At 42.1% G+C, this 20,057-nt stretch overlaps 2 protein-coding genes across 2 annotated transcripts in view; both read left to right on the top strand.

Moving 5' to 3' along the window:
* Positions 1 to 7,031, top strand: part of PEX26 (peroxisomal biogenesis factor 26) — a 29,718-nt gene extending 22,687 nt beyond the window's left edge. The window contains exon 5 of the mRNA XM_074938636.1: positions 6,910 to 7,031. Coding sequence (XP_074794737.1) covers positions 6,910 to 6,914 — 5 coding nt within the window. The 3' untranslated portion in view covers positions 6,915 to 7,031. The remainder of the gene's footprint in view (positions 1 to 6,909) is intronic.
* Positions 6,910 to 10,555, top strand: LOC141977259 (tubulin alpha-8 chain-like). Its single transcript, XM_074938652.1, has 4 exons — positions 6,910 to 7,132; positions 7,925 to 8,073; positions 8,510 to 9,190; positions 10,057 to 10,555. The coding sequence occupies exons 1-4, from the start codon at positions 7,105 to 7,107 to the stop codon at positions 10,348 to 10,350; spliced, it is 1,152 nt and encodes a 383-aa protein (XP_074794753.1). The 5' UTR covers positions 6,910 to 7,104; the 3' UTR covers positions 10,351 to 10,555.
* Positions 10,556 to 20,057: the final 9,502 nt, after the last annotated feature.

Here is a 20,057-nt window from a genome sequence, read left to right as displayed (position 1 = left end):
TTTTTTGTCAAGAATGAATAGAGGGTACCGGGGTGGGGGGGGATAAGCGTGGGGGATTCCTGGAGGGAGAGAATGGCATTTGGGGTGTATCTGGTTACAGGGGGGTGGTCTTGTGTGTGTGTGTGTGAGGGGGTTAGTGATGCAAATAGGCAAGGGGTGGTGGAAAGTGAGGGTTGCCTTGGGGAGATTGTGACCTCCTCTCGGCACTGTGATGCTGTAGGGCACCAGCTGGTGTGGGATGCATGGCCTGGGCTCCCTCCCACCAAGCTGCTTAGAGTGATACAGCAGTGGAAACATCACTATCCAAAGCTGCTGCTTTTCATCCAAAAGGGAAGGCAGCACCACTAGAGGCACTATGGTAAGGACAAATGCAGCAACTCCCCATTCGAGGCGGGAACAAGGTATTCTGGGAATGTGAGGACATGAGACTGTAGTCTCTCTATTACCTGATCTGCTCTGGAGCTGCATGAGAGGGAGAGGATTGTGGTTGCTTTTTGCTTCAGTGTGTGGAATCTGGGATGGGGGGGCTGAATGGGACCAGAGATTGATGTCTTTGACTGACAGACTATAAGATCTGCAGAGACCTAATAATTCACCTAGTAATTCCTGCACTGAGCCCAATAATTTGCAACTGAACTTGAGTAAATTTTTTAGAAAGACACCCAGCCTTGTTTTAAAGACTTAGAGTGAGGGAGAATGTACTACACCCCTGGCTAAGGTGTTCCAATGTGTAATGACCGTCATTTAACAATTTATGCCTTATTTCCCGTATGACTTTTCCTAGCTTCAGGTTCCAGCAATTTTATCTTGTTACGCTTTTGACAGCTAGATTGAAGATTCCTCTGGTTAGTACCAGATACCTTCTTCCTGTGTAGGTACTCAGAGGCCATGATCAAGTTGCCACTGTAAGGTGTGTCCTACAGTCCTGGAATAATTCTTGCAGCTCTTTACTAAATCCCCTGCAACTCTTCAATAATTGGATCAAATCTGGCATGCACAGGGTTTGGATGCACAGACCCTGTGATGCACAAGGTGGGGGCTTTTTATTCTGCTCCATCTCATAACGGGGAACTGAAATGCTGGATTTGAGAAGCTAACTAACGCTCACACATTCAAAGGGGAAGAAGAGGCAGATATAATTTGGGGAGGGACTACTACTTCCTTTTCCATCCCCCTCTCCGTCCAACACACACACAAACACACACACACACACTCTTAAAAACATGCTGCATTTTTAACTGAGGTGTGAATTTTTTTTTTAACTTAATAAAATTTTTAAAGTACAATGTACCCTCAGTATATCCAGATGACACACGATGAAATGCCTATAATCTAGAAAATGACAATGTTAAGTACTTTTGGATTCTTACAGTGTATGTGTACGTCACTTCTTATTCAATCCATAACTTCAAGCAATACCAAGGTAATAAATACATCCAGATTAAAACTGACAAAATTACATCTGATTAAAGGGAAAAAACGATACTTCTAAATCATATTGTTATTTTTGACAACACAGCGGGAAATCCAGGAGCGTGGTGAAGTAGCGTGCAGAGAAATAGGTCATGGACATATACAGCCTACATTTTCAGAAGGGGCTAGTGACGTTGGGTCCCCAGTAGGAGACACCACCAAAGCCCGAGTCTCAGAAAGGGCTGAATACTCACCCACAGAAAAATCAGGCTCATTAAAGGGTCTCGGTTTGTAACCCCAACAGTAGAGGCATCCAAAATCATTAGCCACTTTTGAAAATTTAGATCGTATTAGAAGATCTGAGCACCCATTCATTGGTGCCCACAGTCCTAGTTATGACATCATACCCCTGCTGATCATCAATGGCTTGTGTCACAGACCCCTGACCTCACTGAGAGGACACTAAGTAAAGGGAGAGACTCTTGCTATTTATCACAGAGAGCACATGGGATTTATAGTGTGTCAAATACAGGCTGGGAAAAACAGTGAGGCAAATTCATCCTGGGTGGAACACCATTACATCAGTGGAATTACAAAGAGGATGAATTTGGTCTTCTGAACTATTTGGTGCCTGCTGTTTATGATTCTGTGTCTTTACTTTAGTAACATCGAATGGTTCTCATAATAGGAGATAAGATAGGAATCTAGAAACGACACAAAACTATGAGAAATGTAAAAGAGGTCATAATTTCAGGAACATAATTAACAAACTATTTTTTTCTGATTATTTTTAACTTAACTCCTCATTTATGTCCTATTCATCCTTCTGATTCTCATCTAAACTAAAATCCCTTTACACAGTGCTGGAAGTATAAAGTAGCCTTAAAGTGGGTGTAAACATAATTTATTTCCACTTTAAGGTCGTTTTACCCTGCCACAGAGGGGTAAAAGGGGTTTAGTATAAATGAGAATCAGGCCCTGTGTGGGTGTGAGAAGGGTAGCAACCCCTCCAAAACAGAAAGAGAAATGGTCAAAAGACCTGATTCAAAGCCTACTGAAATAAATGGAAGCACCCCCATTTCACTCCCACTTCAATAAGCACAATCGAATTAGCCATTATTCCATGGAAATTCTCATGCTTACAATTAGCAATAGCATATTCTGTCCATAGGCCTCCTGAAGAACTATGATGGGAAGAAAACATTCCCAATTAATTCCCTTTCATTTTAGTCCCTACAATTATATTTAAATTCTTTCCTAGTTCAGGGCTTTGCTCTGAATTTCCATCCCCCACCACACACACAGCTTCACCATCTACTTAGATGGATCTAACAACATGTGTGGACTCATGGTAGTGAGTACATATGAAAAACAACAAGGTAGCTGCTACCTTGAAGATAAGACTATACCTCAGTATGGATGAAGCCTAAATCAGACTGTGCTCTAAATGTTTGCAAACTGTATAGGGTCTGGTTTTCTAGTACTGCAGTGTGCATACAGTTAATAAGAACAAATGTGAACCCCAAACTGTTAGACTGGGAATTCAGTATACAAGTTTGGAGTAGGGTCAGGATTTAAATATCCTAGAGATCAGTTTACCATGCCTGGGACTCTGAGGAAGATCCACGCTCTTCATTGTTAAAGGAACAGCAACTTATTTTAAAGCCATTTACTTTGAAACCCCCTGTTTCAAATCTCTTGCTTCTCTTGGCATTTCTCCCTGTGTCAGTCAGAGCATTTCCAAATTGTAGCAAGTGTAGTGAAGAAAATGGTTTCGTGCGGATCTGCTCTGCCTTTGGGATTTATCACAGGGAGCTGATTCAAAAGGTAGAGTTAAGATATTCACTGGAAAGGAACAATATCTGATTAGGGGAAAAGGAGGCAGATCTGCAGCCTTTATGAGGCACAAGTCCTATTATGAAATGAATAACTCTCCAGAACAAGCTTCCCACTGTGTGAGAAGATATAGAAAGAAGGTTGATTACCAGAAAACAGCTCCTGTCTTCATCTGAACTGGGCAGAGGTTTTTCCTTTTTTGATGAATGAGCTGGCATATTCAACTTATTTACAGCACAGTGCTCGTTATAACAGCAGGAGAAGACATGGGCCAGAAACCAGAATGAAATCCAACCTCATCTGATTCTTACACTCACTAAAAACAAATAAAAATCTTATTTGTGTTTAAATAAAAATGGAACATGGCTTCACACCTAGCTTTGGGTTTGGTTCTTGAAAACCTGAGACATGGTCAACAGGGTTTTATAAAATCAAATCCACCCTTAGTTTTGGTATCTTTAACTATCAAGGAGGCTGAGATGGTACTTTAAAACTTTGAGAATACATAGCATGTTTTTGTTTTTGACTCCAGAAACACATTCCAAAGTATAATGGTCAAGATCTCTGTGCTGTGGAGAGGGATGAGAAAAAGAAACTCTTCTTGACGATCATTCAGCACATTTGTAATACACAATTCTTAGGAGAGCATGGTTGTGTTGATCCAGCCGTGTCTGATTCCTGAGCATGACTGAGCCAGGTCAGCATTCAGATAGGAAGGTTCCAAGAAAAATGGAGTCTGTGGAAGACATGCACATCTTTTGGGTATCAAATTGTTGCTTATAGACTACAACTAGATTACTGTACTAATGGGAGAAAACCAGAGTTTCTATTAACTCAGTAGGTAGCCTCACTTCTTTTCAGTTCAGAGGTCTGGGCTCCAGGTCTTGCTGGAATGGATTTCCTAGAAATAAGGATCATCTCTATTCTTTAATTCAATCTTTAATTTAAACACAAATCCTGAGCCCAGAATGTGCCACACTATTTGATGTGCAAGCCTCAGAAGCCTATAGCCAGCCTATCTTGGGGGAAAGATGACAATCTATAAATGGGGGTTGGAGGGTGCAGTATTACTCTTGCACATCATGGGAGCTGCCCTAGGTATATACTGAACATACCATGTATAGTCCTTTGTGAGTTGTCCCTCCATGCTGGAGCCATGAGTATGAAGATAGGAAGACACTTTCCTTGTGAGTAGGTTATTCCATAAGTGACTTCTGCAGGGTCTCAAGCACTTTGCTTTGAAGTAGCTAATAGTGGCCACTGCTAGACAAGAAGCTAAATGATGGTCCACTGGTCTGATCCAGTACGGCAATCCCTGTATTCCTATTCCTGCTACATGAAGAGGAAGGTAATTGAGAAAGAGGTAGCGATACAATTCTATACACCTCAGAATTCTTTGATCTCTATCAGTCTGGGGTCAGACCAGGTTATAGATCTGGAACTGGATTACTATTGATGGGAGACAATCTCCTTCTAGTAATGAACACGAGTGAGATGTCCATACAGATTCTATTAACTCTCTGTAAATAGATTCTGATGCCACTGATAAGGTACTGTTGGTTCAGTTCAGGTAGAACTGCGGGCTCTTAGCAAAATCGTTCTACAGTGGGTTTGCTCCTTCCTCTGATCCCAGAGAGTAATGCTGGGCTCTTAAGTGTGGCTCTGCTCCGAGAGTCACTCTAAAACTGGCAGCATGAGCGTCATGTTCGTTGTTTCATATCAAATTTGCTTAATTTACAAATAAAAAGATGTTTCTCCTAATTGCCAGCCCTGCAAACTCAATATGGAAATCAACAGACAAGCTGAATTCTATCTTTCCAGTGCAGCATTACAAGTAAGAAAAGATTCTTTAGACCAAATTATGCTTTCGCTGATACCCCAGTGAATTTAGTGGAATTGCACAGGTGTGTATAACGGCTTAATTTGAAGGCATGGCGTATAGCTGTCACAGCACAAGAAAACCAGCTTGATTATCAGATCTCAGGCTGAATTTCAGGGCTGGCAGTTAGGAAACCCATCCCAATCATTTCACTTGTAAGATGAGCAAATTTAAACAGACAACAACATGGAGCCGAGGATGACGTTTTTCCGGACTGAATTTCAGAGCAGGGCTGCATTGAGACCCGTTCCAGTCTGTTCAGGGCTTTTATCTTCAAAGAGTGCTTCTCAGCTTATATAATGTAAAGGCAGTTAATGGCTTGTCTTCACTGCAAAGTTAACTTGAGTTATAACTCGAGTGTGGTTGTACTTGTGGCTCAGGTTGGCTAGTCTGTCAGGGAGTATAGGCTAAAGCCTGAGTTAGCACAACTCATCCATGACTGCTCCGCTGTGTGGACCCAGGCTAGCGCCCCTTGAATGCTGCTAGTTTAGTCCTCCGGCTTTTTCCTGTGATTCCCCCCATGTGCCCAAGCAGGACAGAGAAGTTCTACCACAATTCACTGAGAAAGAAATCATACTGCATCACAGCTTGCAGCATTGTAAAGAACCATGCGATATGCCCTCAGAAGTTTCAGTGCCATACGAGTGAGTGGAGCAACAGCGTGGACACAGCAGATTGAGTGTTGTTTGGCAGTGTGACTGCTCTCATTTGAGCTAGTTTAACTCCAGAGGATTAATTCAAGTGTAGATAACACAAGTTCACGCTGCAGTGAAGACATACCCTAAGACTGACTAGGAAGCGCTTGCTAAAATATCTTATGTTTCACTATACCTCATCCAGCAGCAATGCTTACCCAAAGGGGTTTTTGTAATTCATACTCTTTGGTGGTCTATAGAGCAAACTTCGGGGCAAGAGACATTTATTTTGTTAAGCATTTAATTATTTTTGTTTTGTGTTTTAGTTTTATGTAATTATAGTGCTTAGCTGACGTGGCAATAACCACTTTGGAAATTGGTTAAATATATATACGTGCTTGCTCAAAATATGCTTCAATGACACTGACTGCTGCACAGCCATGTCGAAACGTGCAGGGTGCACACCTGCAAGTGTGTGAATATGAGCTCTCAGGAGATTAGTTTCACACGTTAAGGATCTTAAGTGCCAAGGGAATGAAGCTGAGTCAACAACTGCTTGAGCTGGGCACTGATGAAAGCAGGTTTTCCCATCCTCCAGTCCAGTCTCCCAGTTGAGGGCTAACAGCACAGAAGACACCTCACCCCTCTTGAGTTATATATAGTTAGAAAATGCTGCATACTGTGTCAGGTCCCAGCCAAGAATAAAAATAAATGGACCTTGCACGTGCTGTTCATTTGGGATCTGTCATAGCATTTACATGTTTGTGTGCATATGGGTATGCGAATACATGAGGTCATGTATTTGGTGTACACAGGTATGTGTGTGCATGCCTGAAAAGCTCCACGTTTCTTTGTGATTTGCTATTTATGTCCTTGTGTAGCTCTGCAGAAAAATACATTCACCATCCTATTTGTAAATAAGAGTTGGAACTTCTACTACAGGAAGAGAACAGAGGCTAGGCCCCAGTTCCATGGGTCCATGTGCACACCAGTTCCAGTTGGGTATGTGAGGTTGGAGACTCCAAACCAGTCAAGGTTAGAGGTTGAGATTTCTGAATGCAGCTATGACAAGCATATGTGACTATCAGGAGGAAGAAGGGTTGATGTGTATTAATTCTTCTGACCTGTGCTCCGTTCTCCCTACAGCGTGAGTGCATCTCTGTTCATGTTGGCCAGGCTGGAGTTCAGATTGGCAATGCATGCTGGGAACTTTTCTGTCTGGAACATGGCATTCAGCCAGATGGCACCTTCAAGAATCAGTCCAACAAGGTCAACGATGATGACTCCTTTGCCACATTTTTCAGAGAGACAGGCACAGGAAAACATGTGCCACGGGCTATTATGGTAGACTTGGAGCAAACTGTAGTAGGTCAGTATAGAATTAACAATGGAAAATGGAAAAGATTCTACTCTTATGTGGGTCAGGGTTGGGGTCTAGCTGTCTCCAGCATATTGGTGGGGCAGTCCCTTCTTTGCATTTCAGTATGATCCCATAACTGGGATAAAACTAACCTATTTCAGGCTTTTAATGCCAGGCAGTTATAAACACTCATCTCTCAAAGGAAATTAAGTCTACTGATGGGAGAAGGGGAGAACACTGACTACACTTTCCCATAAGTGCCCCACCTTGCTATCAGCTCAGTCAGAAGGTTATCATTGCTAAGTATGGCTAAGTGTACCTCTCCTCATAAGATCCTCTAACTCTGATCTTGTTTGGGATGATATTTTCCTTTGCCATTTGGGCGTTGTTCAGACTGGAGACAAGAGAAGCTGCTGCTGGTGGAAGGTGTTTCCTGAGAATTTCCCATCCCTTTTATCTGCAAGTCTCTTCTCTTGTCTGATGACTTGCCCTCTGGTCAGGTGATTTCATTCCTGGCCAAGCACAAGTCATTCCATAAATTGGCTAACTCTGCTAAGAGAAAGAGACTGGTTTATAAAGCAACATTCACTTCTCCCTTCAGAACTTAGAGAGCATCATCTCTGTGACACACCTTCATTTTTGTACAAACTCAAGGATATTTCTAACACCCTGCTCTCCCATGTCACGGGCCTGCCAACAAACAGCACTGCCAATTAACAACTGTTTGGGGTGTTCAACAAAAATCATCAAAATTGGAGTATGTCCATTCAAGGCTTCTTATGGTTTCTCTTTCTTGGACAGATGAAGTGCGGACTGGCACTTACCGGAAGCTTTTCCATCCAGAACAGCTGATCACTGGAAAGGAGGATGCAGCTAATAACTATGCCCGTGGTCACTATACCATTGGCAAAGACAGAATTGACTTGGCATTAGATCGTATCCGTAAACTGGTAAGTGATAGTACATCAGAAACAAAATTTGGGGTTGGTGGCAGAAGTAGGTGAATAGGACATATATGTCAATTGGAAGCTCCTGTTTTGCTCCCAATAGTGTCATTGGTTCGTAGTAGACACTGATTGTATTGTAGGTCAGATTGGATGGTAGGTCAGTTCCCAGAGGGACGGAAGATTCAGACAGAAGCCTAAAATGTAGGTTCCTGCAGCTTAAATACTTCACATTTGTCACTGTAACAGCAAACTAGTAGTGATACCTACGGAGCCTACACCATTATGTGAGAGGGTGTTACCGAGTCCTTTCCCACGAAAACCTGGTCTGATCTCTGTGCTGTGTTTTGGATACACACGTCCCAGCATCAATCTCAGGATGTGCTCAAAGAAGTCTCAGAGATTTAGACCGATTCCTTTTGTTCTCTGTTTGGCTTTTCAGACCGATGCCTGTTCTGGGCTACAGGGATTCCTGATTTTCCACAGCTTTGGTGGGGGCACTGGCTCTGGCTTCACCTCCTTGTTGATGGAACGCCTCTCCCTGGATTATGGCAAGAAGTCCAAACTGGAGTTTGCCGTCTACCCAGCCCCTCAAGTCTCCACTGCCGTAGTGGAGCCGTACAACTCCATCCTGACCACCCACACCACCCTGGAGCATTCAGACTGCGCCTTCATGGTGGACAACGAGGCCATCTATGACATCTGCCGTCGCAACTTGGACATTGAGCGCCCCACTTACACCAACCTTAACCGTCTCATCAGCCAGATAGTCTCATCAATCACTGCCTCTCTGCGCTTCGACGGTGCCCTCAATGTGGATCTGACAGAGTTTCAGACCAACCTGGTGCCCTACCCTCGCATCCACTTCCCCCTCATGACATATGCACCCATTATCTCCTCCGAGAGAGCCTACCACGAGCAGCTGTCAGTGGCAGAAATCACCAGTTCCTGCTTTGAACCCAACAACCAGATGGTGAAGTGTGATCCACGTCATGGAAAATACATGGCCTGCTGCATGCTGTACCGCGGTGACGTGGTCCCCAAAGATGTCAACGTAGCTATTGCTGCCATCAAGACCAAGAGAACTATCCAGTTTGTGGACTGGTGTCCAACAGGCTTCAAGGTGAGAGGGACAAAGACACACTGGTACTGTATCTTCAGTTAGTCCTCTGGAGAATGGACATGTCCTGTTTACACATGTCCTATTTACATATCCTACTTACACAGCCTCTTAAGCAGTCACGTAGCTGTCAGTCTGGCAAATATCAACTCTATGAGAGTTAAAGTGTTTAGCAGATGGGGAGATTGTTCTCTAGACTAGTATTATATTTTGTTAAAAACGAGAATAAATTATGGTAAATTAAACATTAGGAGCATTTCTCTGTGAAAATTCTTTGTTTTAAAGAGCCTCCAGTTTCACATAATTCTCCACACATTCTATGCTCCCCTTACTGCCTATGTAGCAGCACTGACCGGCTTGATTTCCAGAGCAAAGCTGTCAAAAGCAATAGATGGAAAATTTATCTATTTTTCTCATACATATTAATGGGCTCTAAATTTGAAGATTTGTAGATGGAAAATACTTACTGTATTAGTTCATACGGAATAGCTGTGAGTTCAGTAAGCAACAGCAGCAGTTAAAAAAAGCAAGTAATATGCTGGTGTTCATTAAAAGGAAAAAGATAAAGATGATTGTAATGATGATTACAATGTCTCTGTGCTCCCTGATCTCATGTCCAGTTTTGGTTGCTCTCCCTTGTTTTCTCATGGGTTATCACTGAGAAATGAATAGTCCAAAAAGGGCAACATGGATGACCTTTGCCATTATGGTAATTTAATACTGTGGTTTCAGCCCCCTAACCCCTCTCTTGCCAACAACGTCTTAGGCTACTCCAACTTTTCCACCATGTTTATTTGACTTTTGTTGTCTCTCTGGATCCTTCTTTTCTCCCTCACTTTTTCGTCCATCTTTCTTGTTCTTATTACCAGGTGGGAATCAATTACCAGCCTCCCACAATAACACCCGGAGGAGACCTGGCCCAAGTGGAACGTGCCGTCTGCATGCTAAGCAACACCACAGCCATCGCTGAGGCCTGGGCAAGGCTGGACCACAAGTTTGATCTGATGTATGCCAAGAGGGCATTTGTGCACTGGTATGTTGGTGAAGGCATGGAGGAAGGGGAGTTTGTAGAGGCCCGAGAGGACTTGTCTGCACTGGAGAAGGACTATGACGAAGTGGGAACAAACTCATTTGGAGAAGAAAATGACAGGGAGGAGTTTTGAAATACACGTTGCCCCTTGCTGCACGCAGGATTGTCTTTGTGTCTCTTTATTGCATGTGTCTGCATTTCTGTTTGTTTTATACACACAACAGTTCTCATAGACTGAATATTACGAGGTCTATGTTCCAAGAATGCTCTTTCCTACCCCTCAAATCACAGGACAATGATCATATGAGATATGTCCACCTGCTCCTAAATCATAATTCCTAGGAAGACAACAAACCTTAGATACTATGCCAATGCACCCTGGGAGAAAGTTTCTTTTTGAGCCGAGTCCCACTGTATTATAATATAATATTTACTATATTTTACTAATCTAAGGATTCACTCATGCATCTCCAATATAATTATTTGACAAGTTTTATTTGTAATATTTGCTTTAAAATGCTATATACAGTTGTGGCAGTGAGACTGTGAAAAGATAGAGGATTGCTATTGCAGGAACCAATGTTACTGAGCAGCAATGCTTATCCATAGGTTCAAATTAGTTGGAAGATAAGTCAATAAAGCCTTCCTAGTTTACAATGCTATGAGACCCCTCATACTATTTCCTGCTCTTTCAAACATTTGATGTAGGACTCCTTGTTGTAGCTTTCTGAAAACTTTGTAAATGCCTCGGATAGGGCTTTTGCAAATGACAAAAGGTCTGATTTCTCCTTTATATTAAGTGCCCTTTATACTGTTTTTGTGCTGTAAAGGGCCTTAAAGTCAGATTTATCCTCCCTTTTGGATCCCTTATTACACTAGAGCATATAAAGTAGCCTTAATGTAAAGAAGAATCATGCCCATGATTTTTAAATGTTCACATATTCATTATTATCAATGTTAAAAAAATATGTCTGACACTAGTCTTCATTCATGATCATTTACATGCAAAATAATAAAAGCGGTTTAACCTGATGGAGTCAAAGCAAGATGGCATTTACAAAGGGAAAGCCACACTTCTCTAACCTAAGCGGATTAACTGAAAAAGTTGGATAGTAAATAAACAACTATTAAAACAAATAAATAACGAGTTTTTAAACATGACATTGTCACTTCCCTCACGATCAACGGATAGAAAAGAGAGATGTAGAAAGAGATTAATAGTGAAAGGTTTCAGGATATATTTTTAGAAATCATGCACAAAAACATTAAAAACATTAAGGTTGCAAAGTTGACCACTCCAAAGTTAAGAAATGCCATAATTAAGATGGCCTGTGCTACCTGAATTCATCCCCCCTTGTCCATATGCATTATGATACTGTCTTTAATTACATGATCACATCCTATTTTTCCCACAGGGCCCCTGCCTCATTCAGTGCACAGGATGGACAGTGCTCACTTAATGAGCAGTGTGACAGGGTCAGGCCAGATGGCTACAGGAGAAGGCAGATATATTAGCCCCAGGTTAAGTAGGTCCCTTTTCCTTGGGTAAGGTAACAGGGAAGGTTCCAGAACAATCAGGAACTTTCTGGAAACAATTAAGGCAGACAGGCAGATTAGAACACCTGCAGCCAATCAAGAAGCTGCCAGAATCAATTAAGACAGGCAGGGTAATCAGGGCACGTAGGTTTAAAAAGGAGCTCACTTCAGTTTGTGGTGTGAGTGTGAGGAGCTGGGAGCAAGAGGTGCAAGAAGCTGAGAGTGAGCAGGCGTACTACTAGAAGACTGAGAAGTAGAAGCTTTATCAGACATCAGGAGGAAGGTCCTGTGGTGAGAATAAAGAAGATGTTGGGAGGAGACCATGGGGAAGTAGCCCAGGGAATTGTAGCTGTCATGTAGTTGTTACAGGAGTCGCTGTAGACAGCTGCAATCCACAGGGCCCTGGGCTGGAACCCGGAGTAGAGGGTGGGCCCGGGTTCCCCCCATTCCTCCATTCCCGCAACTCCCTACTTGATACCGGAGGAGTTGACCTGGACTGTGGCTTCCACCAGAGGGGAAGGTTTCTGGCCTGTTCCCCGATCCACTACGTGGATCAGCAGAGACTGCAGGGATTGTTCTTCTTCCTTTTCCCCATGCTGGCCAGTGATGAGGCTAACTGAGTGAATGGCAGATTTGAGCCATGGAAGTGGCCAAACTGAGGGCTGCCGTGAACCTCTGAGGTGAGAAAATCTGCCAATAAGCGCCGGACCCACCAAGGCAGAGGAGGAACTTTGTCACAGCAGCTATTCAATATTTTGTTTTCTCTTAATTTTCTAATGTGTGGTCCCTGGCCTTATTTACTTAACAATATTAAACCCTCTTCTGATGACAGAATCATTCATTTCTTCATGGGCTTTTCTCATGCACTTATCATTGTAGTATCAAAGTGCTTCACACATTAAATTATTTTCACAACAACTGTGTGAGTTGAAAGGATGGCATAATCCCTATTTTACAGATAGGAAACTGAGGCACAGAGTGATTAGGCCAAAAGTTTCCACTAATTTTGGGTGTCCAATTTGAGATGAACAGGACCTGATTCTTCAGAGGACTTATCATTATACAGACCTTTATATGTTCAAAGCACAGCTCCCACTACTTCAGTTGTAGCTCTGAATGCTCAGCACATCTGCAGATCAGACCTCAGGATATCAAGCTGGGCACCCTGAAAATGAGGAACACACAGTTAGTGGCCACCTGTGAAAAGTTTGGTTTAAGTGACTTGCCCAGAGTCACACAGGAACTTTGTGGCAGAGGCAAGGATAGAATCCAATTCTCCAGGGCAACATTCAACTACCTTAACCATGAGACTGTCCTTTCTCTTCCTGCAGTTCCTTGTCTCATTCACTACAGACCTTCCAACTCCTGATACAAATGAGGAAGGGTCCTATAGACAAAGTGTCCTTTACTACACAACCCTGATTCATCCCCAGAGCAGTTCTATCCTTCAGTGCACTGAATGAGGGAGAGGATTTTATGCCCTGGTTGGTAGGTCAAATATAAGCTGGAAAGCTGGATGTGGTCCCCGGGCCACCAGTTGCCCATCCCTGATTCAGGGCTTGTCTCCATTTACCGTGGATTGACGCTGTGGCGATCGATCCACCGGGGATCGATTTAGCAGGTCTAGTGAAGACCCACTAAATTGACTGGTGATCGCTCTCCCACCAATTACGATACTCAACCGGAACGAGAAACATAAGATAAGTTGAAGGGAGAGTTTCTCCCGTCTATCCAGCATGGTGTAGACACTGCAATAAGTCGACCTACGGTACGTTGACTCCAGCTACGTTATTCACGTAGCTGGAGTTGCGTAACTTAGGTCGACTTAACCCCGTAGTGTAGACCTGCCCTTAGATGATTGACCTACAAGAGAATAGCATGCATTTGGACAACAGAGAAGTTTGTCAGCCTTTCATGAGATAAATATGTAGTTTACCAGTGCCCTCATGCTAGCATATAATAATCCTGCAGCCAAAAGTAAAGTGAAAGTTCAGTAGGTTTAGGGGCTATACTGGGCCAAGATCAGGAGGACTTAAAAGGCTGTATATTATACAAGCAAAGTACTTTCAAATTCAGAGCGCTGACACTCCCAAACAGAGAAAAAGGTTTTAGCCGTTGTTTGGGTATGTGGACAAAAATGACACTTTGAGACTGAATTTGGTTTTATTACAGATAGTAAACCACTCAAGATTATATATCCACCAAAATCAAATCCTTTGCCAGAAGTCACAGATGGGAATTAAGGCTGTTGCAATATTGATTCAAAATTTTATCCCAACAGAGTATATGCATCAGTGCAGCTGATGCATTATCAAGGCTATCCCCTCTAGAGCAAATAAAATTTGTAATCCAGCAGCAGAATATGTCTATTTTATAATTTACACTGTTGTTCCCCACATTTTTCCTCCTTAAGGGGTAGAGGCAGCTTCTGAAAGAGATCCAGACATTAGCCACCTTAGACACATTAAGGAGTCATTAAAGTGAACTTGTATAGTGGTGCCCAAAGAGCTTTGCAAACAGACATTGAAAATTAGCACATGAAGAGCTACCAGTGTTGTGTGGATGAAACCACACTGGAGAATGTTGATGGCCAAGTGTAGACACACAAGCAGAACCCACATCTGCTGCATGTCCATCCTGTCAATTATTGGGCCTTTGGCCAAGGCAAAACTTATATCCAGTACACAAATATCATTAATACCCTGTTGCCATGGTGGGCCATTTGTTGGTTCTTGTTGATTATTGTTCACAGTGGCAGGAACAACAAGGAGTCCAGTGGCACCTTAAAGACTAACAGATTTATTTGAGCATAAGCTTTCGTGGGTAAAAACCCCACTTCTTCAGATGCATGGAGTGAAAATTACAGATGCAGACATAAATATACTGACACATAAAGAGAAGGGAGTTACCTCACAAGTGGAGAACCAGTGTTGACAGGGCCAGTTCGATCAGGGCCAATAATAGATGAGGAGGTGTCCATTCCAGTAGAGGCAAAGCTGCTTTTGTAATGAGCGAGTCACTCCCAGTCCCTATTCAAGCCCAAATTAATGGTGTTAAATTTGCAAATGAATTTTAGTTCTGCTGTTTCTCTTTGAAGTCTGTTTCTGAAGTTTTTTTGTTCAAGTATACTATCAAGGTTCCTTCCCCACTCTGAACTCTAGGGTACACATGTGGGGACCTGCATGAAAGACTCCCTAAACTTATTCTTACAAGCTTAGGTTAAAAGCCGCCACCACCAAAGTGTTACACAAAGAACAGGGGAAGCGCCCACTTGGAAACGTCTCCCCCCCAGCACTACACCCCCTTTCCTGGGGAAGGCTTGATAAAAATCCTCACCAATTTGCATAGGTGAACACAGACCCAAACCCTTGGATCTTAAGAACAATGAAAAAGCAATCAGGTTCTTAAAAGAGAATTTTAACTAAAGAAAAAGTAAAAGAATCATCTCTGTAAAATCAGGATGGTAAATACGTTACAGGGTAATCAGATTCAACACACAGAGAATCCCTCTAGGCTAAACCTTAAGTTACAAAAAGACACAAAAACAGGAATATACATTCCATTCAGCACAACTTATTTTATCAGCCATTTAAACAAAACAGAATCTAACTCATATCTAACTAGATTGCTTACTAACTCTTTACAAGAGTTCTGACTTGCATTCCTGCTCTGGTTCCGGCAAAAGCATCACACAGACAGAGAGATATCCTTTGTTTTCCCCCCACTCCAGCTTTGGTCATTTTGGTCAGGTGCCAGCGAGATTATCTTAGCTTCTTAACTCTTTACAGATGAAAGGGTTTTTCCTCTGGCCAGGAGGGATTTAAAGGTGTTTACCCTTCCCGTTATATTTATGACATATACGTTCAAATCTGTTATAGAATGTCCAGGAAGATTGAAGCGTTCTCCTACTGGCTTTTGTATGTTACCATTCCTGATGTCCGATTTGTGTCCATTTATTCTTTTACGTAGGGACTGTCCGGTTTGGCCAATATACATGGCAGAGGGACTTTAAGGTGCCACCGGACTCCTTGTTGGTTTGTGGATACAGACTAACACGGCTACCGCCTGATACTTGTCAGGGGCAGGAAGTGTCCATAGTGAAAAGGCTACAACCATCGCCATTCTTAATAGCCTTGAGAACATAGTGGAAAGATATGGGATATCTAAACTCTTTTTCAGTGATAATGATGCTTAATTTTTGTCCAAGGAATTTTGGTATTTGTTACTGGATAATAGTATTTTGCATGGTGTGACACCTCATTTGTCTCAAGCCAATGGGATGGGTGTCAAAATAGAACACTTTGCAAAGTACTTAGAATAGTGCTTAGAAAAGGATCCAAAAAATGAATACTCACATTTATTGGCATCTCATCATACATCCTATACAATCATTGGGAAAAACCCAGCAGAGCTACCCTTTGTTAGGAGATTCCATACCAAAATACCAGGAGTCTCAATTGGTTTAAACAGAACAGGACTGTATTGAACAAGAAAGAGACCACAAAACAAACAACAGTGGAAATTTTGAGACCAAGAATACATTAATCACAGATGACAAGTGTCATAGTACCTGGTATGTGACTGCAACTGAGAGAGCCAATCTCAGGTCAGACTGTCAGAAAAGAGGGCGGACACCCCAAACTGGTGGTATATTCTGTAATTAGATTTCATCAAACCAGTAATAAACGGGCACTCCTGGACTATGTATTAGTCTAACCATGGAGCCAGAGACAATCCCCTTAAGCTCTCCAGCCCCTTTTTGCCACCCAGACAAACTGGACTTTATGATGAAAGGTTATTAAAACTGAAATCACCACACATTAGGTTCTTCCAACCCCAAAGGATTGATCACTTACACCAGGTCAGTGGATGCTTTGGATCACACACCAAAAACAACACTGATAACCAATTTCTTTAGTAAACTAAAGATTTATTAGCTAAGAAAAAGAAATGAGAGTTATGTATATTACGTGCTTTTAACCTTTCAATAACAGGTGAGTCAAAGTTTGTAAGTCCATAAAGATAGCAGAGATGGGTTTCTGCTTAGTTCTCCATAAATGTCTCAGGACTGCCCAAAATGGCTTTGGGGACCTCTGCTCTGTATCTGGGATGCCCTCTGACAGCATCAAAATAGATCAGAGAGCTAAAGGATCATTTCCAGAATCCAGTATTTTATAGATCCTTCCCACAGAAGATAAGCCTAAAATAGTTTGGCAGGTGTTCCTAGCACAGCATAGGCTCTTGTTTTGTTGACTCAACACAGACAAAGTTTGCAGATCTCCCCTTGTCCTACACAATGACCCATGCTTTGAAGTTAACAACCATCTCATCTAAAGTTCCAAGGCTTCAGTCATGGTTGATGGGCCATCCAATTACAGAGACATACAAAGGGAGGAAGTGTTGCCTTATATATTAAAAATGTATACACTTGGACTGAGGTTGAGATAGAAATAAGAGACAGACTTGTTGAAAGTCTCTGGGTAAGGATAAAAGGGGTAAAAAACAAGGATGATGTCATGGTAAGGGTCTACTACAGACCACCAAACCAGGAAGAGGAGGTGGATGAGGCTTTTTTTAAACAACTAACACAATCATCCAAAGCACAGGATGTGGTGGTGATGAGGGACTTAAACTACCCAGACATCTGTTGGGAAAATAACACAGCAGGACACAGATTATCCAACAAGTTCTTGGAATGTATTGGAGACACTTTTTTATTTCAGAAGGTGGAGAAAGCTACTGGGGGTAGGCTGTTCTCGATTTGATTTTGACAAATAGGGAGGAACTGGTTGAGAATTTGGAAGTGGAACGCAACTTGGGTGAAAGTGATCATGAAATGGTAGAGTTCATGATTCTAAGGAATGGTAGGAGGGAGAACAGCACAATAAAGACACTGGATTTCAAGAAGGCAGACTTTAGCAAACTCAGGAAGCTGGTAGGTAAAATCCCTTGGGAAGCAAGTCTAAGGGGAAAAACAATTGAAGACAGTTGGCAGTTTTTCAGAGAGACATTACTAAGATTACAAGAGCAAACTATCCCACTGCATAGGAAAGATAGGAAGTATGGCAAGAGACCACCCTGGCTTAACCAGGAGATCTTCGATGATCTAAAACTCAAAAAGGAGTCCTACAAAAAGTGGAAACTTGGTCAAATTACAAAGGATGAATATAAACAAATAACACAAGTATGTAGGGACAAAATTAGAAAAGCCAAGGCACACAACGAGATCAAACTAGCTAGGGACATAAAAGGAAACAAGAAAACATTCTACAAATACATTAGAAGAAAGAGAAAGACCAAGGACAGAGTAAGCCCATTACTCAATGAGGAGGAAAAGACAATAACAGAAAATGTGGAAATGGAAGAGGCACTTAATGACTTTTCAGTTTTCACCAAGAAGGTTGGTGGTGACTGGGCGTCTAACATAGTGAATGCCAGTGAAAATGAGGTAGGATCAGGGTCTAAAATAGGGAAAGAACAAGTCAAGAATTACTTAGACAAGTTAGATGTCTTCAAATCACCAGGGCCTGATGAAATGCATCCTAGAATACTCAAGGAACTGACTGAGGAGATATCTGAGCCATTAGCAATTATCTTTGAAAAGTCATGGAAGACAGGAGACATTCCAGAAGACTGGAAAAGGGCAAATATAGTGCCCATCTATAAAAAGGGAAATAAGGACAACCCTGGGAATTACAGACCAGTCAGCTTAACTTCTGTACCCGGAAAGATAATGGAGCAAATAATTAAGCAATCAATTTGCAAACACCTAGAAGATAATAAGGTGATAAATAACAGTCAGCATGGATTTGTCAAGAAGAAATCATGTCAAACCAACCAGATAGCTTGCTTTGACAGGGTAAGAAGCTTTGTGGATCGGCGGGAAAGCGGTAGATATGGTATATTTTGACTTTAGTAAGGCTTTTGATACTGTCTCGCATGACCTTATCATAAACAAACTAGGGAAATACAACCTAGATGGAGCTACTACAAGGTGGGCGTATAACTGGTTGGAAAATCGTTACCAGAAAGTAGTTATCAGTGGTTCACAGTAATGTTGGAAGAGCATAACGAGTGGGGTCCCATAGGGATCGGTTCTGGATCCAGTTCTGTTCAATATCTTCATCAATGATTTAGATAAAGGCATAGAGAGTACACTTATAAAGTTTGCGGATGATACCAACCTGAAAGGGGTTGCAAGTGTTTTGGAGGATAGGATTAAAATTCAAAATGATTTGGACAAATTGGAGAAATGGTCTGAAGTAAATAGGATGAAATTCAATAAGGACAAATGCACAGTACTCCACTTAGGAAGGAACAATCAGTTGCACATATACAAAGTGGGAAATGACTGCCTAGGAAGGAGTACTATGGAAAGGGATCTGGGGGTCATAGTGGATCACAAGCTAAATATGAGTCAACAGTGTAATGCTGTTGCAAAAAAAGCAAACATAATTCTGGGATGTATTAGCAGGAGTGTTGTAAACAAGACATGAGGAGTAATTCTTCCGCTCTACCCTGCGCTGATTAAGCCTCAACTGGAGTATTGTGTCAAGTTCTGGGTGCCACATTTCAGGAAAGATATGGACAAATTGGAGGGATAGCTCAGTGGTTTGAGCATTGGCCTGCTAAACCCAGGGTTGTGAGTTCAATCCTTGAGGGGGCCATTTAGGATCTGGGGCAAAAAAAATTGGGGATTGTGCCTGCTTTGAGCAGGGGGTTGGACTAGATGATCTCCTGAGGTCCCTTCCAACTCTGATAGTCTATGAGTCTAACAGCAACAAAAATATTAAAGGTCTAGAAAACATAACGTATGAGGGAAGATTGAAAAAAGGGGGTTTGTTTAGTCTGGAGAAGAGAAGACTGAGAGGAGACATGATAACAGTTTTCATGTACATAAAAGGTTGTTACAAGGAGGAGGGAGAAAAATTGTTCTTCTTAACCTCTCAGGATAGGACAAGAAGCAATGGGCTTAAATTGCAGCAAGGGAGGTTTAGGTTGGACATCAGGAAAAACTTCCTGTCAAAGTGGTTAAGCACTGGAATAAATTGCCTAGGGAGGTTGTGGAATCTCCGTCATTGGGGATTTTTAAGAGCAGGTAGGACAAACACCTGCAGGGATGGTCTAGAGATAATACTTAATCCTGCCATGAGGGCAGGGGACTGGACTAGATGACCTCTCGAGGTCCCTTCCAGTCCTATGATTCTATAACACATTTAGTTACAGACATCCAGACAATTAGTTTTCCTGAACAATGTGACATCAAGTAAACTCTTATCCCAACACATATTAAGGTTAAGTAAG

Source organism: Natator depressus, chromosome 1, assembly GCF_965152275.1.
Source record: "Natator depressus isolate rNatDep1 chromosome 1, rNatDep2.hap1, whole genome shotgun sequence".
Taxonomy (NCBI): domain Eukaryota; kingdom Metazoa; phylum Chordata; order Testudines; family Cheloniidae; genus Natator; species Natator depressus.
Note: the sequence above shows the minus strand (reverse complement) of the source record. Positions and strands in the feature narration are given on the sequence as shown.